Genomic DNA, 23,717 nt, shown 5'->3' with positions numbered 1-23,717 from the left:
ATATAGTAGGACACATAGATGATGTGTTTTAATCCCTACCAAGTTAACTAGGTTAAGCCGAGCTGGTTAATAGTGATAGCTTGATTTAGTTTAACTAATTGGATTCAATAATTAGTCACATCCAAAATGCATTGACCGTCGGAATCGTGCGCCTTGTTTAAATCCAGGGGCTAAAGTTTATGGATATTATATCGGGTGTCACATAGGAGTATTCGGATAATAATAATAAACAAATTACAGAAGTCCTCAGTACTCCGCGAGACGAATTTATTAAGTCTAATTAACCCGGCATCAGCACGTGCATACTGTAGCTTTATTGTAGCGACGCATTATCAAATCATGGACTAATTAGACTTAAAAAATTCGTCATGCAAATTAGTCGCAATCTGTATAATTAGTTATTTTTTCGTCTATATTTAATACTCCATGCATGTGTCCAAAATCCAATGAGATAGGGACTAAACCTTAGGTGAGTAACTAAAGGCTTGTTTGGCATAGCTCACAACTGTTGTGAGCTGTTTTATTTGTCGAACACTTATTTTCAAAACAGCTTCACCTATAAAGTTATTTTCTCCCCTCTCGTAAAGATATGAGTTGGGATGAAGCTGAAAAAAGTAGCTTATTCTAACTCTCTCCTTTATTTCTCTCTCCCATCCATATATAAAGTTGTTGGTGAAGCTGTTTTGTCGAATAATTTTTTCAAAATAGCTTAATTTCACCAAAAAAGTTACTCATAAAACTGTTAAAAATAGTTTTATTAGTGAAGTTGAGCTGTGCTGGCCAGCCACTCCACTGGTGCCTTCCCCCGGAGGGTCCCAGCCTCCAGGTGCAGTCCGGTAGGCGCCCCGCCCGTCCATCCGTCCGTCAGATATTATCTGCCAGGTGTCGGCCGCAGCGTCGAACGTCCACGTGGAAAAGCGCCCGTGCCACGCAGGATAAAAAGGGAGGCCCGTCCGACCCCCTTTTCTCTCCGTTCCCCTCTGCGTCGCCAACCCGGCCAGTAACGGCTTGGCCTCCGTCGCCGTCCACCGCCGCGAGCGAGGGTTCGCCCCTTCGCCGGATCCCCGTCCTCCGCCCCGACGTTCTGACGCTCGCGTTCCTTTGCAGTGCAGGGCCGGGCTGCTGACCCCCGTCGCCCGGCGTGTCGCGAGGCGTCGGTTCGGGCAGGCCGCGGCCGTGCGGGGTGATCGATGGGGAAGAGGCCGCCCACCGATCCGCAGCGCTTCGGGGTGGGTAATCGAGTCCCAGCTCCTCACCTTTTTTCTTCTTCTTCTCTTCTTTTCCATGGAGGGGTCCGGGCGTTCGGCTCGGCTGCTGCCAGCCCGGGCCTGTTTTGTTTGTTTTGCTCGGTTTGTGGCCTTGCGTTGCGACTTGCGATACATGGCCGACTAGGTAGATTCAGCTCCGTCAGGCAAGGCACGGATCGGAGCTTGTTTGCTACCTTGATTGTATTGGAAGAAGACGGCACGGATTAGAGCTTCAGAGCTTGTTAGCTACCTTGATTGTCTTCGAAGAAGATGGATGAGTGGAAGAATTGATGTATGAGTGGAGGGTGTCTTTGGTTGTTCAACGAAGTGGTGCTGATTTGATTCAGTTCTATTGATATATAAATAAAAGGCTACCGTGAATAGATCAACGCTAGCTACATTCACGATAACCTCTAGATGAGGTACAAAAGTTATGGGTGGCTCAGTGAGATGGTTACAACTTACAAGTATCGTCCGAAGCTTCATCCATGTCCAAGAGGGAAGGTTTTTAGATCTGAATGTAGGCTACGTTATTGCCTGCCTGTGATTTTTGAGCATTTCCTGCATTACCGAGTTAACCGTTATTGTTTTCCACAGTGATTTTGACTACCTGGTTCATATATTACCTAACAAGGGCTGATTTATTGCTAATGGTTGCTATCTCAGGTCAGAAAATTACTTCTACATAGGGTTGTTGCAGATATTTGATAGCCTTTTGGCGGGAATTGACTCTCACGACTACAGAATGATAACGGTCATTAGTTTTTGCGTGGCTTACCTGCGAAAACGCATAGGACAAGTTCAGCATGAAGACAATATTGGCTTACTGAGATCCATGTTTGCATGACAAACATTTAGGGACAAGTACGAGTGTCGGGCTGTGATTGGATAACAGTAGGAAACAGATAGCATTACAAATCAAGGGTCTGAACTAGATTTCTGTCATTGACCTGTCTACACCGGTGCTGCTGCCATTAACCTGTGGTAACGGGCATTTTCCACTATTGTTTAGGCCTATTCTGGTTACCAAATTTAACTTTTGTTGTTCTTGCACATTATCTACTCAAAATATTATGTCTAGTATTTCACAAACATTAACACTAAGGGTCAAAATGGGTATCTCACCTTGTACCAAGGTACCACCGGTTTTTCATTTCCTGTTACAAATAGAATATACTCTGTAACAGCTAAAAAAAACTCGACCTGCCGGGGGATAAGGCAGCCCCGGGCATTTTGCTTAAGAAGAAGACATTCTCACCTTTGTAACAGCTAGCTAACAACAAATGGGGCAAACAAACACCGAACTTTAGTCAAAGAGTGGCAGAAGAGTTTTACTTTTTCTTTTGTTTGAAAGAAGAAATCTTTTAGTTGGATGTAAGTATGAGATATATATGCTTCATTGTTTCCAATTGTTCTATTCCAAAACAGTATTATAGTTCCATTCCAAAAATGGTGTTATAGTTTGATTGTTGCTGTGCAACTTAGTGATGTTACATGCCTGATAAGAATAATGACCACCAAAGTTTGCTTTGTATTTGATACAGTTTTCCGCTGGCTTTTCTAATAGCGAAGTTTAAGATTTGTTTTGCTGCCTGCTGAGAACCTTAGTTAGATTTGTTATTTTGTTAATGCATCACCTGGTGGTCACTTGATATTCTATTCTTGTAGTTTTGTGTAGTTCTTTTGGCTAGTTTTGTGGGTTTGTGGGTACTCACTGGAACAGGAGCTTTGGTTGTTTGTTTGTGGATTGTGCATGAGACAGAACATGAGTTCAAGGATAGGTCCAAGTCCAACTGAAACAATGACCGAGTTAATCTGTCTGAGATGCCCAGCAATTATTAACGGCTTATTAGGAAATAAGAAGGCAATATTGGCATGTAACTTAACCACCTGGTTTGATTACCTTAGGGGTATATTAGAAGCTAATGCACTGACAGATTGGGTGCTACCCACACGTGATCCAGTGGTTCGTACTAATAATTTTCACCATAACCTTGGAAGGAATCTTGTGCCTTTCATACCGCCCTCCTCATTCTATCCTTCTTATTTAATCTTCTTGCTTATTTTGGGTATAGTATTACTTTGCTTATTTTGAGGAACACTGAAGTTACAATGGTTAACAAACATATACAAGGTACCTATGCAAACCATGCAGAAGCTGTTTTCAACATAATGCTCCAGATGTAAATGACTGCTAAAAAAATCAACTTTGAGAATCCTGGATTATTGTGGTTTAGCTCTGAACCATAAAGGTCTTTGTTAGCATGAGGAAAAATTGTGTCAAAACAAGAAATAGAAGTCTCTGGATTTTACATGAAAAAGGAGTTTGTGATACAGTTTCTTAGTTCTATCAGCCATTGATTCTGTATTTCTCATGTTCCTGAGGGTCCTGATGAAGCGCTTCTTTCTTTACTGATTGCCTGATTTCAATTAAGGAAAAAAATATTTTTTTACTCGCATATTTAGTGTTCTATCCTGCAATCATGCTTGCCTCTTTTGATATGCATCTCATGTATTATTATAATGCCACAAGGCATTGTTGAAGGAAATTTCCTTGTGATGTCAATACTAATTTTTTTTTGGAAAGTAAGATGTCAATACTAAAATAGGGGGAGGAATTCTTGGTTGAGATCTTCTGTCTGGACATTGTCTTTCTAAATATCTGAATTATCTGTATTACATCAGATCGTTGGAGGCTGTTGTTGAATTTAATAGATTTATTCTCTTCTGCCAGGATACATCGAATCCAGGTTCATCATCTGGATGGACCGATGAGAAGCACATGCTCTACATTACCTTTTTGGAGGAATCATTTGTTAATCAATTGTACAGTAGTAAAGGGGCGATGAATTCAGCAGAGTCATTCTATAGGACTCCGGGTGCATGGCAAAAAACTTCTTATAGTGGAGATGGTAGAAACACAAAATATGATCAGGTAGTGGCAACAAGTTCTCGCTACTCTATATCAATATCACTTATCAAGGGATGTTTTTTTTCTGTGAATGAAATTGTTCTTTCTATCTTTTTAACAAAACATCAGGGACAGGGATATTGGGGGACAGACGAGGTTGATGGAGATGGAGCTGAATCAAGATTATCAGAGGTTGGGTATATCGGTTCACCTTCTTGTTCTGGGGGTTCACACTATTATATGGATGATGATGCATCAACTAATGGTCCAAGACAAGAGAGAGTTACTAGTTACCATGCAAGGCAAAGGAATTCTGGGGGGTCAGCTGCTTTCCGTTTGCGCCAGCATGGACATTCCTTTTCTTGGAGAGGTAGGTTCATGATGCTTCCAAATATGTTCAGGGGGGGAAACATTGCAGAATTGATCTGTGTTTTTACCTAGAGTTAAGAAACTTCAATATGGTAAAAGTTCGCATTCATGACAGTAGAAGTTATATTAGCATGTCCGTTCACACTGACCTTCTATTTGAAGGGACATTAGCATTTTCTATTGGACTATTGTGAACTAATACATGTATTGCTGCCTTTTACTGTTACGCTATAAAGAAAACTGCCCATCTTCTTCAGAATCATCAGACCAGAACTTCTTAGATGGGGAGACTCACGGTAGCAGGGAACAAGGCAGAGGGTCTAGCAAAAACCAGCAAAAACATGCTGATACAACGAAGGTAAAACATGACTCCTATTATTTTCACCCTGCATATATTCTTTGTTTATCAACATGTTCAAAACCGGCCGTGTTTTTATTAGGTCGGCCCACATGATTCATGAAGGCACAGGTTTACACTAGCAGCTCTTTCGTGACTCAGGACACAAATCATCATCATGGGAAGCTTATGGACCAATGGGATTGGTCCATGCAAGCTAGCTGGAAAGTTTGTAAGAAGAGTAGTGATGGAGGTGGGAAGATGTATATAAATCTGTTCATCTCCAGATAGTGAAACGATAGCTGTTTCCTGTTGGTAGTGTATCTATAAGGAAAGCCGTAGATTGCTAATGACTTCCTGCCAGATCATCCAGGAAGGTTTCAGATATTGAGCTGGACCAGCTGGGTGCCGCCCCGTAACTGTTGTGTCCCGTAATGTAAAAGTACATATATCTGCAATGTTCATTTGACTTGTTGACAAAATGTAATTTTATAATATTTGAAACACCGTGCTTTTAAGCGGTTGCCAAATTCTCTATTTTCCTTCCAGTCAGCTTGTCGTGGTTGTCTGTCACTAATCCTGGAAAGTTGCTTCAGATGCTGTATAATTGCATCAAGTCTGGAAGGAAACATGTGCTTTTGAAAAGCCACCTTATAACATCAAAAGGAGCCTAGGAGATTTCGATTCAAACAAGAATTCCCAGTCAAAGCTAAAATTGAACTGACATATTCAAGTTTTCAATTACAAAACTTTGTGTGATGACATCCAAGTTCTTGGGCAAGCTTAGATCTTTTTCGCGTCAAGATTCAAGGAATAGTACTAATACTAACATAAAATGACAAAATAGGATAGGGATGCATATGTTTCTATTAAAGTAGCATCGAGGCATTTATGAACATACCCCACATTTACATTTCCTCGCCTGTCCAGACCTTGAGCCGGTCAACAAATAATAATAAACAATAGTAATCCTTGCATCACACAGAAGTGACTCACACGGGCAGCCGATTCCATCGGCTGCAAAATTTATCAGGCATCATATGGTGTCGCTTCGAATGTTTTTTGCAGTGCAACAGCACTCTATTTTCTTCTATGCAACAAAATGAACCAAAAACATACACAACCAGCACAAGACATAATCACCAAATAAACCAGAATAGACAGACATGGAGCGAAAATATGTTTCGCAGGTGTCTGATGCCAAGGATGCTCTGAGCTGTACCAGCGTGAAGCAGGTTCAGTGAAGTCAGTACCACTCTCTAGCCTGATGGGGCATGGCCACTTGTTGACGAGGGTTTCGCAACGTAGATCTGCTTCATCCTACCAGTGCCTGAACTCCTGTCGGAACCAGAACCTTGACTCCTACCCTGGTACCCTGATCGCCGTTGCCACTCATTACCAGTACCAGCCTTTTGGGTCGCACGGGCCCGGCGATCCTGATTGTTAACCGGATGCTGGTACTGCTGGTCTGATGATGATGACGACTGATGGGTCTTGGAAGGTATGCTGGTGACCTGAGGGCCGTTCGTGTTGCTAGCAACCCCTGCGGCAGTTCCAGGGTTGACTTTAGATGGGGTCGCTCTAACCATGACTTTGGCACTGGTCGAGACTTCATTGCTGATCACGCCTGCCTGGCCAAATGAAGGCTGAACAGTTTGGGAGCTTGAACTAGTTGAGGCTGGCTGTTCGACAAGACCTAACTCATCTCTGTACTGAGAGGCAGCTGCATTTGGGAAGGTCTTGTTGCCATCTGATGGTCCAGCAGAAACAGAGGGCTCCTGAAATAGGTTATTTGTACTGGACTTGTCTACTGGCACGTTATGAACAAACTGTTGTGTGGCTGTACCATCTACTGGATGCTGCTGAAGTGCAACTGATAATGGAACTGAGTGTAGAGGTACAGGCATATGTGGCCAACACGTTTGCATCTGTATGTCTGTAGATGTCTGGAAAAACAGCGAGGATAGTTAGTTACAATGCAAATGAAGATTGCAACATAAAAATGCAAGAGTTAACTACATGATTTTTTCACTGTCTTGGCATGTATCTACGACAATTAAAATGCATACCTGGAAAGGAGCAATGTCGAACATGGTCAATGGAGACGGGATTGGCATGATAGAAGTTGGGCGTAGATGTGGAACTGGAGCAGGAACACTAGGAGCATTTAATTGACCAGACACCATATTTTGGCTGTTTGGATCACTCTGGCTTACACCAACAATAGGTGGTCCTTGGCTTTGCTTCCAATCAGGCTGCTTGTCACCAGGGATATAAGTGGCTCCCATAAAACCAAGTCCCATCTGACCAAATTGCCCTACTGGGGCGAAGTGGTTATAGACCACCATATGTGGGGGACCTTGCACGCCTGGGATTCCACCCGGAGTAATGAAAGGACCAGCGTACCCAGTTGGAGGACGGTAGAAAGAGTCTACCCCAGAATGACACTGCGGCCAAGCTCCCAATGGTGCTGAAGGCAATGCATTGCTTCTTTGAGGGTGCTGACCTTGAGAACCAGCAGATTCGTCACTTGGGCCAAATGCAAAAATGTGCCCTCCTAACATCGAATTCATATCAAAGCAGGAAAAGTGGGATGGCTGTGCACCATGAAACTGAGAAAGCATTGGCCCTGATGCTTGTGGACTGGCTATAGGAGGCCACAAGGACATGGATGGAGTATCAACTGATAAGTCTGCAGGAAGAGCAACTGTGAGCAGCTCTTCGGTGGATGATTGACCAGCTTGACCTGTTCTTGCCCCTGCTTCAGTTTTGTCCATAACACAATAAATATAGCTACATAATCATATAACAATGTTTTAATTAAAGTATTTGACAATGCAAAGATCATACCTCCTGATGTTAACCCACTGAGATCCTTGCTTGTAAAGCTCTTGGTGTCTGGAGCCGATGCTGTAGTCGCATCAGCTGGAGATCCCTCATCAGTGCTAATAGCTGCCACAGCCACAGCAGAAGCAGCTGCTTCAGCCTCTGCTTCTGCATCCTCGGTACTCGGACATAATTCCTTGGAATTTGCCTTATCAGGACCACTGTTATCGCTAGACAAGCCTCGATCAATCTTCATATCAGGCCTAGATGAACCTGGAGCTCCAAGACCACTTGAAACAGTTCGGCTAACTGGGGGTAGCATGGTTGGCGAGGTTACTGCCCCTGAGCAACATTGTTATTCATTGTAAGTCAAGTGGCAATAAACATCATACAGTACTGATGAAAAGTGCTTACCAAATTGAATCTTCTCTCCAGCCAGAAGGGAATTAATAGGACTAGCAGATGAAGGGAACACCTTTTCTGTGGTTACTGTGGGAGACAAAGCATTGTTGGACTCCAAAGAAAAGCCAGACCCAGCCTGCTGTTCAAATTTAGCTGGTCTCATAGCTTCTTCAAGTTGAGTTTGAGTTAATGGCATAACCTACATGTGAACAAGTTGCAAAAAATATTTATATATATGAAGACTAGAGAATTAAGATAAAACCATAGTTCAGTGGCATATGCCAGACTAAAAAGTTGCTTCCTGAAAATCCAAATAAAATGTACAATTGCATTCAATAGAAAATACATTTACAGATAAGTATATAATAATTTGAAGGTAGGGACGCACTCATTGCAATGTACAATAAGAACTACTTAAACTGCATGCTACCAACACAGCAACATGAGCATTTAAAAAGGTCAAGTTTAGTTTATGATTGTCGATCTTTTACCTAAATAAGAACTACTTGAACTGCAACTTCTGGATAGGAGCACATGGAAATCACACTCCATGTGGATAAATCATAACCTTATCAATCTCATTACTATCACTACGATGCTATTACTCATACCTGTCTTACTTTTATTCAGGGGCAGCCCTTGTTGGGTTCATCTCTAGCAAAAGGCTTTGTTCTGTGGTTGCTCTTGGTGCAGGATTTCAAATAGAATTTTCATCAACATTTTAATTTTTTTAGAAAAATATAAGGAAAGACAACAAAAAAGACACTCATGTGATACAATTCCCAAATAATATGTTGAAATATGGTTATCTAGCATTGTAGTCTTAGGATGTTTATCATGAGCAAGTTTGGTTCCCGACTCCCGAGCGAGCACAGCCTCACCTCGCTAGTCTAAAGCAAGCTTACCTAGCCAGCGCAGGCGAGACAAATTTGCTCGCCTGCGGAAGCAAGCAAAAAGCTCCCTAGCTCAGGTCCCAAGGAAGCCTCACCCAGCAATCTCTCTGATTTCTGACTCAACAAGGCTGTACAGTGCTCAACCAGGCAACCAAATGTACCCACGATATTGCTATCCATTCCTCTTCTGGTGTTTGGATTAATAATTTGTACAAATTCAGAAGAAAACACTCACTGAATTATGCAAGTACAGTAGGCATAATAACTGTTTAACTTTCCATAATTTTCTGGAAAATAGCAAGGTAATCTGGTTTGCATCCATGAAAAAACAAAATGTAAATACACCTTGATGTATTGGGAGTGAATATATGTAGAATTCATTCACAAGAAACAATCTACAACCAAATATAAAGAATGGAAAATATGGATGCAACAATAAAAGAATATAGATTTGCCACCATTGGAACACAAATAAACTTGAGAAAAGCAATCTACCTGCTGGTTTATTTGTGAATTATCCCAGGAAACCATGTTAAATGGAGTACTAATAGATGCCCCTTTATTGTTGTCTTCAGATAAGCCACTCATAAGCTTTGCAGGACTGGAGGTGACCAAGTCAGAGGATGTCTGGATCTGGATAGGCCTGTAAAAGCTTTTGTGAGTGGCCCTCAAGCATAGCCTTAATTGGTTGAAGAACTTAAGCATAATTAAGCTACATACTGATTGGCAAAGCAGTTTGTATGAGTTTCTGCATTGGTTGAAGGTGGCCCTATGAGGTTCATGGAAGCCGTATCACCCATCGATGGAACTGAAGTTTCAGCATAGTCAGCAATTCTTCCTTCTACCGTGATGGCAGAACCGGAAGAAACTTTCTTTGGAACTTCTCCACTCGAAGGAGCTGCTCGCTTATTCACACTAGGACCAACTGAGCTTTGTAGGGAAACACTATGCTGTTTGCGGGGAGCCTGATACAACCAACATAAAAGCATTAATTAACTCAAATAAGGTAAAAACAAGATAAAAATTTAAGCATATGAAACATGATAGATGGGCACCTTTGCCATCCTCATTTTGGATCTATTTTCTTTCTCCCTCTGCTCTCTCCTGACACTCATGATCTGTCTTTTGGACCTTACTTCAATGAAGCCATCTGCATCAACAGGGATCTCAATGCCCTGTTGCTTCACAACACGAACAGCTCCAGCTTGCAATGAGGTAGTATCTCCATCAGGGACAGCACCTGTTCTAGACTTCTTGCTCCCACCATGAGATCTCTCATAAGGAACATTGTGTGTACTTCTAAATGAGACACTCTGATCACTTGCTTCATTTATCCTAGAAGCCTTGTTCATATCAAGTTCCCTTCTATTAGTATTTCTCGCTGGAACATCTCTTGTTCCATTGGAGCATGTCATCTCGTCTTGTTCACCATGGCAAAATGACTCAGAAGTTTCATTTTGATTCTTCTCGATGTTCTCCCGAACTCTAAACTCAGTCCGTCTTACATTCCTACGAGCCCTTCTCTGGAATCCTCCTTTGGAATCTTTATGAGAAGGTTCAACAAATGAGCCGGTAGATCTCATGTTGATGTCTTTAACAGCATAACCATATCTCCTCCCCCTTCTATCAGAGACAACACCAGGAGCCTTTGGATCACCCATGGCTCTCCCCTCCAAACCATATTGAGAAGATTCTACATTGTTGGAGGTAGGTCTGTAATTCCTCTTCAAAGAGAGATCTTGATTCCTACCACTGGGAGTTGTACCCTCAGCAGATTCTCTGTCCACCTGGCCATGAAATCCCTCCACACCAGCCATCTGATTGTTTGCAGGAGCATTGAGATACTGAGAGTTTGAACTGTCCATTCCAAGGGGAAGCTTGTCTGTAGGCGCTGCTGATTTATTGATAAAGGTGGATGAGCTTGCCTGAGCTGGGATGTTCTGGTTTGTATCTCCATCCGTTAGCTCAGGTAGAACACTGGACGCATTCTGATTCAATGTATGTTGAGCTGGTATGGAAGAATGTACAGGGCGGATGGCCTGAGAAGGCAGCGATCGAACACTCGGGGCGATAGGACGGACATACCTCAACTGGCCAAACTGATATAAAGGGGCTGTTGAAGGGTGCATGTGAGGCAGGGATGGGTTAAACTGATTGTGGAGATGGATTGGCATCTGTATGGAACCAATTTGAATGGCTGGAACTGGAGTTGGTATTAGAGGAGGACCTGTAAACAAACCAAACTGGAGGCTAACAGGTACTTCATTCTGCCCAACTACTGCTGAAGCTGATGAAAAAATAGAACCTGCAGAAGATGCCTGAGGTAACTGGGAACTTGAAGCAGGTGTCCCTAAGCTATTGGATGGATCCCCATTACTGTCTTTTGTCAGGGCATTTACACGATCAAGAGTCAATGCCTGCAGTGCTTTCTCTGCTTCAGTAACAGGATCAGAATGGACAACTGAACCACTGACATTCTCTTGCTCTGCAACTCCTGAGTATAGATGTACTCCAACAGTCCTTTCAGTGCTCCTCACAGAAGCTAATTCAAGTTGACTATTCGGTGAAATTTCAACCTGCACGCCCTCATCAAATCCAAGTATAACTGGTTCCAGTTCTACAGGTGTATTCTGTCCCTCTAAGAACTCATCATCCAAGTCAATATTCTCATCATCAGCTTCATTGATTTCATCTTCCTGGTAGCTATCATTGTCTTCATCATATTCATCCTGTTTCCGCCTATCATCATTGTTTACACTTGACCATTCATCATCCTCCAAGTGGGGCACTCCTGAGGCAGCAATTCTGCTTGTATTGTCTGCATCTACAGTCAGAGCTGCATGGTCGTTGTCAGAGAGCACCGTTCGTTCACCATCAGTAGAAGTCGGTAACGCAGGAGAATCACCCGATACATCCATCTCATCATGCGAAACATGTGGAGGTGAGCTAGGAGGGCTTGAAACAGAAAGAGAAGATTGTGAACCCAATACAGGGCTTTTTCTGTCCACAATTTGGTGCTCATTAACAGAAATGTGGTCAGGTCGTATCCCATGCTGGCGAGATGCCTCTTGGTATGCACTTCCATACTGACCCTGCATAATCTGCACATCATCTCTACCAGAACTCTCTCCGTTCCCACCATCCACAAAAGATGAATTGATATGTTGAGCTGAAGCACCGACTGAACTTCGCACAGATGTCACAATTGGGGGTGGGGGGACACGTGGTTGCCGCATAGAGTAGCGTGGTCTGGTAAAAGAAGACAATTCATTAACATCAGGACTCTGAAACATCCTATCTCCTTGTTGAGCATGAGCATTGAGGCTTCCATGAGAACTACTAGGTAGCCAAGCTGTATCTCCAAACCTGTCACTGTTAAAAAGCTCATTATCAAAGTCAGATTGTTTGCTGAAACGGTCAATCTCCCTAGGCGCATCCCATCGTGGAACCTTTTCATGACGGAAATCTTCGAGTGCCCATGGAGAATCAGTTGTTCGGCCTGTTGAAGATTGCCTGACCGAAACACTCCCAAATCCATCATTAAGATCTTTCTTAGGGAAATTTCCCCTCTTTGCAGCAAAAGGGTCACGCCGTGGACTATGATGCACATTCTCTTGTTCTGGAAATGCAGCTCGTGAACTATAGTATGCATTTTCTCTATCAATAAATGAAGAGTGTCCATCCGTAAGAGTGTGCACCCTTGGAACTGTCTCACTGAACCTGTTAAGACTAGAGGATTCCAATGGTGCTGAGGTATTGATGCACTCGTTCATTTTATCAATATCGTTTCTGTCACCAAAGTTAGCAGAGTGTGACAGGTCTCTGTCCTCGATATCTCCAGGAATAAATTCATCATTGACAGCTCTTGCGCTGCCAATGTTTGATTCTGCTTGTCTTCTAGCAATTTTTGCCTCCAATTCTAGGAGCTTCTGACGCGCTGCCTCCCTACGCCGCTCCTCCTCCATGGCAATCCTCTTCCTTTCCTCCTCCCTGGCAATTCTCAGCTCCTCAGCCCTTTTAGCAGCTTCCAGCCTCTCTTGCTCAGCTTGCCAAGCTGCCTGCTTTGCCTGCTCCTCCATCAGACGTTGCCTCTCCTCCTCTTCTCGTATCAGCCTCTCCCGTTCCTCTTCTTGCTTCCGAGCAACTTCTCTGGCCCTTTCCTGTTCTTCCATTACCCGTTGTCTCTCCTGCTCCTGTACCCTCAAGATCCTATCAAGCTCTGCCTCAAACGACTCCCTTGCTGGGTCATGAAAATCAGCTGGTTTAGCTGCTTCTTTCTTCTTCTTTATTGCAGTCAAGTTAACGGCAGAAATGCTGTCAAAACCGCTATCCTCTATTAAAGGCTTAGCAGGGGAACCAGCCAGTCGCTTCTCCCTACCAAATTTTGCCACTGGATCATTAATTAAAGGCCCTTTATTACCACTAAAGGGCTGCACTTTGGAACCAACATTATTCTGGAAAGAATTCAACCTAGGCCAATTATTTGAACTGTTGCCGTAACGCTCGCTAGCAGCTTCCCCAACTCGTGTGGTTCCATACTGTTCCACCCCATTCTGACCATAGGCACGCATAGGAGGCTCCTTACTATTACTCCACACATCCTTTCCGGCAGCTATGCTTTCCCGATATGATTGCCCACTGCTTCCTCTGCCACCACTGTATGGTCGGCCATCTGTTCGCTCCCTATCGTGTTGGTTTGACACGGGAGATCGCAACAGGCCGTCTTGCCCACCTTCTTTATTTGTTGCAGCCGCATCTCTCCCAAACAGCTCCTTTTTGAAGGGCTCCCTCATTGCTCCATAAATGTCGCGCCCTGGAAGCATGGCCTCAGTCCTGCCAAATCCCCTCTCCCTGCTGTCCCGCTCTGGAAGGCTCAGCCCTGTGTCACGCTCGTCATCAGCCCAGTCAGAATCATACCTAAGCCGGACCATCGGAAGCGGCCCCAGATCAGGCTTCTGCACCCTCTCAGCAGAAGTGCGGCCACCAGGTCCCAAGCTCCCACCAGAGGCCAGTGGCTCAGTGGCCTGCGAGGTTGTCACCTGCGGCCGCATCCCAAGAGGTCCTGGTCGCGCCTCTGGTGTGACGACCCGCGCCCCATCAACATCCTTCTGCCGCTGCGCAGGCTGCGGAGGTGTTGGCGGGGCAACAGCTGCTTTCAAGGACGGGAAGTCCTCCCCGCGCAAGACGACGGCTTTCTCCGCAAACCCATATGACGGTGGCCTGGCGACGCCGCCAGGAAGCACTGCGGAGCCGGGAGGCTTCTCGGACGCCGGGGCGGGCTTGGTCCAGCCGGCAGCAGGCCCGCCGGTTCGAGGCGGGGCCGAGGCGACCCCGCCCCCCGCAGCGGCCGCCGAGCCGTCGAATCGCTCGTGCTCCTTGCGGAGCGACGGTAGGTTGAGCGGCGGCGGGACGGAGAGCTTGGGCGCCTGCGGCTTGGCGAGGGAGGAGGTTCCGCGCGGTCGGGAGAGCACCACCATGCCGCCGCCGGCTGAGGAGCCGGCGCCGGCGGGGCGGGAGGGGCGGCCGCCGCCGCCACCGCCATGGTGTGATGAGGGAGCGGGCTGGCCGTAGGATCGGTTGAGGTTGACGGAGACAAACTTGCCGGGGTGCGACATCGGCGGCTGGCGAGGCGCATGAAACCCTAAGCCACGACCCCGTAGGCGCAGCCCGGTGCGAGGGGGCTCTCACGCGCGGGGCGGGCCCTCCGGAGGACCGGAAGGGGCGCGTAGGAGGCGGCGGCGGGGGTGCGGGGGAGGGGATGGGGAGGTTGGTGTGGTGGTATCGGGTCGGTGTACGGGAAGGGGGAGGGCAGCTCTAGCTAGGCGCGGTGACTGGTCAGCGGGAAGGTGACGGCGATGGCGTCGATGGGCGGGGAAGCTGCGCGGCGGCACGAATCTTGAGGCGGCCGCTGGTTTTGCCGCGTCGGCTATGCCCGGTGGTGCGGCGTGGGCTGTTTGTTGCTGGGGCCCGTTGTTCAGTTGAGGCGGTTTAGTTTGATGCGACGCCTGGTGTGCCAAAGGTTTAATACGAAGGCAAACCTAAGGCTATTCCACACGGTGTTCAAATAAAGATCAAAGTTGTGTATTGTTGTGATTGAATGATCATGAAAGATAATAATGCAGATGGAATTGATGGAATAGCTTTTACGTTGTGGGATATCATGACATCATGTGAAAAGCAACAGATGGCAAATGAGACATAAGAGAAATAGATATGGTTTGGTCTCATATAGGTTGCTTGCTTTGCATGAACAAGAAGGGATTGATTGTAGAATGACTTTGATCAAGTTGGAAGAACCAAGAAGAAAATTAGGGTGATGCTATTATAGAAATAGAAATAGATATAGAAATAGAAGTGAAGATTAAAAGGCAGACTAGAGAGGAAATAAGGAATCGTGAATTGGGACCATATTGATGTTGATTTATACATGTCAAGGTATAGACTCAAACGAGGATGAGCTAAGTCATGTAAGATGGACAATATTTGATATGACTTGGATACGGACAATGTTGATATGGAGCTTCAAATGAATGCTTAATGTTATCTCAAGATATAGTGTGACTTGAAGGTGTCTCGATAGGGTGAAGAAAGCAAATAGATCCTTTCACATATTCATTCCCATTTAGACGATATCAAGATCCTTTAGGTATTTACTCCATCCGCAACTTACTCAACTTGCTGTCATCCCCATGCACAACCACATTTACTGTCCATTGATGAGTTGTTTTAGATTATTCATAAAATATGTCATGATAGTGCATTTATTTGAACACATGGATGTTAATATATTTTTCTAGAAAAATGGCTAAACTTAAACAGCTTGACTTAGAGTAAAAGACTAAATGGCATATAATTTACAGTGGAGCGAGTATTATTTAGTTCTCAAACATAAGCCTATACTCACCGAAAAGAAAGTGGAAATGATAAATTCAACTATGCTCGGCTAATATTGAAATGGACTCAGAGGAGTACAACAAGTTCATCAAAGGTCAACTTAACAAGTCCAGAAGAGGACAAAGGTACCTTGACCCACATATTTGTGCTACGAGTCACCACTTGGCAATGACTATTAAAAGAGCCATTCCCATGCCTTCCTCTTGCAACGACGAGTTGACGAGAAAGATAGGACAATGGTAAGGGTGTGTTTGGTCTGCACCTTCTAAAATTTAGTCATCTAAACCAGCTAAAAAAAACTCAGCCTGCAGTGGGCAGATAGCGCCCGTAGTTTTTTGCGCTAGGAAGAAGATCTCTCACGCAGGCCGAGAAAACCTCCAAACTCCATGCCCCGCCCTCACACAGGGGTCGTAGCCCTGTGACTGGACCAGAACCACCTTACCTGTGCTTTTGGACGCGAGACAGGCGATGGGGGTTTTTTCTGCACAAACTGTGCATTACCGTAGCTGTGCCCGCGGCAGCCGGGAGTCGAACTCCCAATCGGGGCCTTCCCACGACGGGGACGGAACCACTAAGCTAACGCTCGCTCTAGCTCATAAACTTTAGTCACTTCCTGTTTGGTTTGGTGGACTAAAAGGGACTAAAAGAGTCAGGATGTTTGGCTCCAAAGTGACTAAAAAGTGAGGCAGCCTGACTAAAAGGTGATGTTTAGTCCTATTTAGCAACATCTGAGTGATTAGTTGGCTAAAGTCCATTTAGTCCCATTTAATTAAAATATTTAGGTAAAAAGTGACTAAATAGGACTAGATTTAGGAGATAAAAAGTGTACTGAATACCCCCTAAACAACAAGAGACGGTCTATGATTCATCAATGAACGAGTAGGGAGCAGAGGGAATTGTTAATTAAGATTTAAACATAGAAAAAATTACATGAGGAAACCTCTTCTTAGACTCCTTATATTTTGGAGCGCATACTTTGTAATGGATAGAGATGCATACCGTTGACCTATTAGCTACAAATCATTAATGCAAGTAGAAGAGTAAATTCTGAAGTTTAAGAAAGCTGCACAATATTTATTGTTTAAAATCAATATGGTTTTCGGCATCTATTTGGAAAAGGACGGAAGCCACGAGAAGAGAAAAAGAAGCAGGTATGGAAAAAGATAGCAACAAGTGGAAGGTTTGCAATGTGAAAAAAGGTTTACAATTTCTTAAAACTAATGTGGTTTTAGTTGGGACTTGCTAGTGTGTGGGACATTGAAAACTCTGCCACTCATTAACACTCATCATTTGACACCTTTACACGGAGGAACAGTAAAGTCTCCTCCGTAGACTTAGGCTCCCATAAATTTGCTGAAAATTTGGAGACCCTTTTTTTATAACTAAGTTTGGAGATCTTAAGGCCTAGTCGGTCAGTTTTTTTTTTTAAAAGGCGACCCTATACGCTACAACACCAGTTTTATTGGTCTTCAAAAGTATGAGACCTGGTCTTGACACGACCTTATATTCATAATAAAAAATTGCTACAAAGAAAGCTGACGGCGAGAGACCATTGGAGGACTATCTTTGCTTGGCAGCCATGTGTATATGAGAAAGAAAACAAGGAAGATCTCCCATCCAATCTCCTGTATCTTAAAACTAGCATTTAAGAGACAAATTTGTTGCAATGGATCTTCTAGCTCATCTCATATATATTATACCTATAACATTTAAGGGATCTCCTAAGACCATCTACCTTTACCCTAAAGAAAGGAGAAAACCCCTACTCTTTATACAGCAGCACGAGAATTATCTAATGCTTATGAGATCCTCGCGTTCCAAACAAATCGAAGTATGTTTTTTTCACGCTAAACGGAAACGGCTGAAGTATCCATTGGGTGAGGACGATAATAAAAACAACTGTAGTTGGAGTGGTGTGGCCAGAGAAGCCGACGTGTTGGAGTAGCTCGGCGGTTTCAATTTTCAAACGAATCCGATGACTGACTCCGTTGGCGAGACGTCACACTCACCTAATCCCCGATTCCCGAATCCCATCAGCCAGCTCTTGCCGCCCCGTTTCTAGAAATTAATTAACTAACGGAAAGGTTTGTCCTCGGAGATCAATAAAGCACGGGGGCTTTATTTACAAAAGTGAGCTACGTATCCTAATCCAGCAACACCCCGGAGCTTATCGCTAATCCCGAGCTGAGCTGCGGTGCGCTGAGGTCTCGGCCCCTCCAATCAATCCCCCCGGCCTGGCGAGTGGCGACGACGACGAGTGCGCGGTGACGCTGACGCGAGCGCAAGAGACAAACAAAGCTTTGACACGCACCCACTCCTACTCCCTCCCTCCCTCCCTCCCGGCTCCCGCAAAGAACACGCGCTGCGCACACAGGCACAGCACAGCACGGCACACATAAGGAAAAGGCAGGCGGACGACCCAGGGAGAGGCTCGGAAGACGGAAAGAGTCGCCGGCGGAGACCCCCAATCGAAGGGCCCCGGTCGCTTCGCCCGCAAGGCATATCCGTGCCCCTCTTGGCCACCGGGTAAAGCTCATTCCTTTTTGCTGCAATTTCGTGAGCTTAATTTGGTTATGGTGGAGCTAGCTTGGTCGAAGCTGGTTTCGGTGGGTGAATTTGACGGGTTCTTGGTCCTTCCGTCTGATGGATGCATTGGGTTCTGTGGCCTGCCTCGGTTCGGAGGTTTTTGCTCTTGTCGTGGGGGATTTTGGTCGGGGCTTTGGAGCTTTCCTGGTTTGGGAGTTGGGAGTTGGCTGTGTACCAGTGAGTGATTCCTGTTTAACGTCGCCTGGCGCAAGGATTGATTTCTGCCGTTTGATAGGCATCGGGGTCTGTACATGGTAGTATTCGGCGCAGAGGATTTGACTTGAGCTCCTCTGCTATACGAGTTAGAATTGGGAGGTGAGGACGAATTCACAAGCCCACCGCAAGAGTACCTCTTGCCCTGTTCAGCTGTCATGCCTTTCCCCGGTCATAGCTTCGATGAATAGCTCAGCAACTAAGTCTTGCCTGCGTGCTGCTTGCGGACAAGCACATGATAAGATAATCTCAAGCGCTTGATGCCCATAGGGCATAAGCTACATAGTTCTCCTAGGAAATTAATCTAAACAGTTTGGAGAATCCAGCGACTCCATGGATTAGAGGTGGTGGTAGAACAGGAACATGAACTTTGAGCTAGCTGGCCCAATCTCAGTCATCATCTTGTTTGATCATGATGTTCTTGCTTTGCTTTGGATTTTATTAAAAGTTAAAAGTTTCTAGAAAACTGTTTGCTTTTTATGTGTTGGAAAGACTATTTGGCTACACGGACGGAAAGAGGTTAGGTGGAAGTGTGGAACAGCTGCCGATCGAGTAGTAATTGCTGAGCTGGTTCATGACTTCATGTCAGTTAGTGGCAATGATTCATGCTTATAGCACTAGATCACACTTCTCTTGTGCTGGCTGCTATCATCTTTACTGCACACGAGAGTGTTTATGGATGGTTCCATAATACATGCACATGAAACGGGGTGATTCATAAATGGCTGTAGTTTTTAAATTTTCCATACTGTATGAGTGGTAGTGATAATAATAAAATATCACCCACATTCTGCTTAGTTTACTTGTAATAATATGTGCAGTTTATTTTCTATAAGCTGATCAATTTTTTTCCTGAACTTTTGTTTGTAGGAGTAAAAAACTGCGAACGCTAAGCTTTGGGAATGGAGTTGACAACTTCTGCTGAATAACAGAAAATTTTTTACTCATCTTTTCCTGATTTCATGGAACTTCTTGATAGTAATGGTCACGGGGAAACAAGCGCACAGAATGCTGAAAATATTGCACCAGTTTCTGTTAAGAGTCCAGATACATCCTTGGAAATCCAAGAAAAGTTACCTCACAATTTGGCAGAGCACCAGGAAGAACTGGGGTCCCCTGTAGGCCACGCTGGGAGTTTGTCACCAAAAATTCTCTCCCACATAGAACCAGCTCAGGCATCTGATGTTTCGTCAAAAGACGAGGGAGATCATGTTACTCTAACAAATAAGGATGAAGTGAAAATCACATCTGAAAATGGTTTTACTGTTGCGAGTATTATGCCAACAGCTGAAATGAAATCTGAAGAAGACAATATGTATCATCATGAGAACATTGCTGTCACCCCCAAAAAGAAAGTAGAATCAGCAAAGGGATCTGAAGGCTCATACACAGGTCTTGTTGACACTAGTGCGCCATTTGAGTCTGTTAAAGAGGCTGTCACCAAGTTTGGAGGAATTGTTGATTGGAAGGCCTACAGGGCTCAATCATTAGAGGTAATGTCTCTTTGTTTCACACCAAATGTGGATCATGGTCAGCCACATACTTCCTTGAAACTATTGTCTTATAATATTTTACAAAGTAAAATTTGTTTATATGCAGAGACGCAGGGTGATGCAACTTGAACTTGAAAAGGTTCAGCCGGAGATTCCACAATTCAAAGAAGACTGGGAAACTGCTGAGGTGGCCAAGTCACATGTCATTGAGGAGCTAGAGAGAACTAATAGACTTGTCGACGAGCTGAAGCATAAACTGGAGAGGGCACAGCTTGAAGTGGACCAAGCAAAGCAAGATTCTGAGCTTGCCCTGCTTAGGGCACAAGAGATGGAGCAAGGGATTGATGATGAAGCTAGTGTAATAGCCCAAACACAGTTGGCAGTTGCCAAAGAAAGACATGAAAAGGCTGTTGAGGAACTGAAATTGCTGAAAGAGGAGTTAAGATCAACACATGAACAGTATGATGTATTAGCCACTGAAAGGGATGTAGCCATTAAAAGGGCCGAGGAAGTTGTTTGTGCTGCTAAGGATACTGAGAAGCAAGTAGAGGAACTCACTTTAGAACTTATTGCATCCAAAGAGTCTCTTGAGTTAGCCCACGCTTCACACCATGAAGCTGAAGAGCACAGACTTGGGGCAGCTTTGGCGAAAGAGCAGGATTTCCTGGCTTGGGAGAAAGAGCTACAAGAGGCACAAGCGGAGCTACACCAGCTCAACGAACAAATTGCATCCAAAATGAATGTGGAGTCCGAAGCTGATGAAAACGAGCGCAAACTACTTAGCCTGAAAAGTGCGCTAGCTGCCTATGTGGAAAACAAATTGAATGAAGAGGCTGGAATGGTTCAGGAGCAAGGTTCTGACGAAGCAAAAGAAATTAGTAGGTCAATCAAGGAAGCTCTGGCTTCAAAAAGGAAGGAGCTTGCTGAATTTAAAGGGAAATTAGAAAACGCAAGAAATGAAGCCAATTTAGTAAGAGTTATTGCAGAATCACTCAGTTCAGAGCTTGATAGGGAGAAAGCGTTACTTGCTACATTGCAGCAGAGCGAGGGTATGGCATCCATCACAGTTTCTTCTCTAGAAGCTGAGCTCGATAGGACAAAGCAAGAGATAGAAATGGTACATAAGAAAGAAGCAGAAACTAGGGAAAAAATGGCGGAGCTTCCAAGGATGTTGCAGCAAGCAGCCCAGGAGGAAGAAGATGCCAAGATGGCAGCTCATTTGGCACAAGAAGAACTGAGAAAGGCCAAGGAAGAAGCTGAGCAAACCAAGGCTTCTGTGACAACTGCAGATACCAGGTTGCGTGCAGTTTTGAAAGAAATAGAGGCGTCTAAAGAATCTGAAAGGCTAGCCATAGTGTCAGCTCAAGCTATGCAAGAGAGCAAGGAGACAGGAAGCATTGATGCTTCTCCTCGAGGAGTAACACTTCCTATAAGTGAGTATCATGCTCTTAGCAAGAGGGTTCATGAGGCCGAAGAACATGCAAATGAGAGGGTGGCAGCCGCGTTGGCACAAATAGAGTTGGCAAAAGAGTCTGAATCAAGGAACCTAGAGAGGTTGCAAGAGGCATCCAGGGACATGGACGAAAAGAAGAGTGATCTTCAAATCGCACTGGAGAGGGCTGAGAGGGCAAATGAGGGGAAGCTTGGTGCTGAGCAGGAGCTGAGAAGATGGAGAGCTGAACATGTGCAGCGCCGGAAAGCCCATGAGGCTGCACAACATGCAGTTAGTCCTGTGAGAACTCCACCGAGGATGTTTGTCGAGCAGAAGGGCTCTTATCAGGAAGAAAATGAACATCTCACAGATCCGAAGTTGCACAAGTCAACTGGTAGTATGGATCAATTTGTTTCGGACGAGAAATTGCGAAAAAAAAAGTCGTTCTTCCACCAGATGTCCACACTTTTGTCTAGAAAGGCACAGACACAAACATAAGAGTGATTGTTCTAAAAAAAGAGTTTATGTATCTTTGTAAAATGTAAATGGCTTAAATTTAGTTTTTGTCCATGCTCTTGTAAATTGTTTCACACTTGAAGACTGTACGAGTGTATGTATTTGTATAATGTTTTTGGGGAGGATGCTGTTACCCAAATCTTTCTTTGCTTTACACCCTATCTCTGCCCATTTTTTTTCTTCTTTGCATCGAAAACCTCGGAGGAATTTGTGTGTCCATTTATCAAGTTGCTTATGAACACACAGATTTTGTGCGACTGCGCTGCGAGCTGTAAAATACACGGGCCCGTTTGGTTCCAAAGATTAATTTTTAGCCCCATCACATCAGATGTTTGATACTAATTTGGAGTATTAAACATAGGCTAATTATAAAATTAATTGCACAGATGGAGACTAATTTGCGAGACGAATCTATTAAGCCTAATTAGTACACGATTTGATAATGTGGTGCTAATGATGAATTAATTAAACTTAATAGATTCGTCTCGCAAATTAGTCTCTATGTGTAGCACCACATTGTCAAATTATGAATTAATTAGGCTTAATAGATTCGTCTTGCAAATTAGTCTCTATCTGTGCACTTAGTTTTATAATTAGCTCGGGATGTTTGGATCAAGGACTAAAGTTTAGTCCCTGTCACATCGGACGTTCGGATGCTAATTAGGAGGACTAAACTGGTCAGGTGTTCTCAGTTAATATGTCTAAACAAGTTGGGGGCATCCTTCTTCGTGTTAGATCTGGCTTCCGATAGCAAATTAGCTGAACTACTGAAGGGAGTCAAGATTCAGCAGATTGTGATTTTTTTTACAGTTAAGTGGCAGAAAGCTGCTGAAATGGCTGGCATATTCAGTAGGCAGGGCCAATCATACAGCAGGTTTTCTGAAAACTGATGCTAAGAATATCATGCCATGTCTTATGTCTATGCATTAACATCTACGTTTTATTCTAAACTTCATGCATCTGAGTAAAAAGTAACCCAGTAGTGCAATTGGCTTCAACTCATGGTGGAAGACTGTATCTGTATGGGTTCTTTCATGAGGATGACAAGAGTAGGAAATTAGTAGCGGCTATACAAATGGCTCCCGGCCCTGTTCGGCTTACCCTATATTCGGCTTGTTCGGTTTTTTTTTAGCCAGAACAATGTTTTTCTCTCACAATAATTCAGAACAGTGTTTTTCAGCCAACTGCGTGTCAAACTTTGCATAGTGCACGATTCTCTACTGTAGCATTTCGTTTGTATTTGTGAATTATTGTCCAAACATTGACTAATTAGGCTCAAAAAATTCGTCTCGCAAAGTTAAAGCAAACTGTGCAATTAGTTTTTAATTTCGTCTACATTTAGTACTCCATGCATGTACCGCAAGTTTGATGTGACGGGAAATCTTCTTTTTGCATAGTGCACTTTTGAAGAACTAAACAAGCGTCAAGTTTCAGACCAGCGAATAGCCTAGGCCAAAAAGTTCCTATGCATCAAAATTATTGCCTGGCAGTTCAATGAGCTCATCCTTGCAGCAGAAAACAATGGCTACCTCACTCGAAATGGAAGAGGAAGCGATCATTGTCACCCTGCTTCTGTTTCAGATAAATATTAAATGAAA

At 44.3% G+C, this 23,717-nt stretch overlaps 3 protein-coding genes across 7 annotated transcripts; 2 read left to right on the top strand and 1 right to left on the bottom strand.

Moving 5' to 3' along the window:
- The first annotated feature begins 947 nt into the window (after nucleotides 1-947).
- On the top strand, nucleotides 948-5,346 carry LOC136539705 (cold-regulated protein 27-like). Of its 3 annotated transcripts, XM_066531668.1 has the most exons (6): nucleotides 948-1,043; nucleotides 1,108-1,229; nucleotides 3,982-4,182; nucleotides 4,288-4,528; nucleotides 4,764-4,885; nucleotides 4,968-5,346. In XM_066531668.1, exons 2-6 carry the CDS (start codon nucleotides 1,191-1,193, stop codon nucleotides 4,986-4,988), a joined length of 624 nt encoding a protein of 207 aa, XP_066387765.1. In that variant the 5' UTR covers nucleotides 948-1,043; nucleotides 1,108-1,190; the 3' UTR covers nucleotides 4,989-5,346. The 3 variants fall into 3 exon arrangements, with proteins under 3 accessions (XP_066387765.1, XP_066387764.1, XP_066387766.1); XM_066531667.1 differs by having other exon boundaries at nucleotides 954-1,229; XM_066531669.1 differs by having other exon boundaries at nucleotides 958-1,229; nucleotides 4,785-4,885.
- A 354-nt stretch (nucleotides 5,347-5,700) lies between these two features.
- LOC136530206 (uncharacterized) lies at nucleotides 5,701-14,767 on the bottom strand. Of its 3 annotated transcripts, none has more exons than XM_066523055.1 (7): nucleotides 10,041-14,767; nucleotides 9,706-9,950; nucleotides 9,481-9,628; nucleotides 8,105-8,291; nucleotides 7,715-8,026; nucleotides 6,934-7,625; nucleotides 5,701-6,810 (listed from the first exon to the last, which is right to left on the bottom strand). In XM_066523055.1, the coding sequence occupies exons 1-7, from the start codon at nucleotides 14,598-14,600 to the stop codon at nucleotides 6,124-6,126; spliced, it is 6,831 nt and encodes a 2,276-aa protein (XP_066379152.1). In that variant the 5' UTR covers nucleotides 14,601-14,767; the 3' UTR covers nucleotides 5,701-6,123. The 3 variants fall into 3 exon arrangements, with proteins under 3 accessions (XP_066379152.1, XP_066379150.1, XP_066379151.1); XM_066523053.1 differs by having other exon boundaries at nucleotides 7,715-8,032; nucleotides 10,041-14,766; XM_066523054.1 differs by having other exon boundaries at nucleotides 6,934-7,622; nucleotides 7,715-8,032; nucleotides 10,041-14,765.
- A 3,459-nt stretch (nucleotides 14,768-18,226) lies between these two features.
- On the top strand, nucleotides 18,227-22,273 carry LOC136530190 (protein WEAK CHLOROPLAST MOVEMENT UNDER BLUE LIGHT 1-like). The gene is made up of 3 exons (XM_066523052.1): nucleotides 18,227-18,405; nucleotides 19,549-20,171; nucleotides 20,278-22,273. The coding sequence occupies exons 2-3, from the start codon at nucleotides 19,641-19,643 to the stop codon at nucleotides 22,099-22,101; spliced, it is 2,355 nt and encodes a 784-aa protein (XP_066379149.1). The 5' UTR covers nucleotides 18,227-18,405; nucleotides 19,549-19,640; the 3' UTR covers nucleotides 22,102-22,273.
- The last annotated feature ends 1,444 nt before the right edge of the window (nucleotides 22,274-23,717 follow it).

This window comes from Miscanthus floridulus, chromosome 2, assembly GCF_019320115.1.
Source record: "Miscanthus floridulus cultivar M001 chromosome 2, ASM1932011v1, whole genome shotgun sequence".
In the NCBI taxonomy this organism is placed as follows: domain Eukaryota; kingdom Viridiplantae; phylum Streptophyta; class Magnoliopsida; order Poales; family Poaceae; genus Miscanthus; species Miscanthus floridulus.
This window is presented reverse-complemented; position numbering and strand designations above follow the sequence as displayed.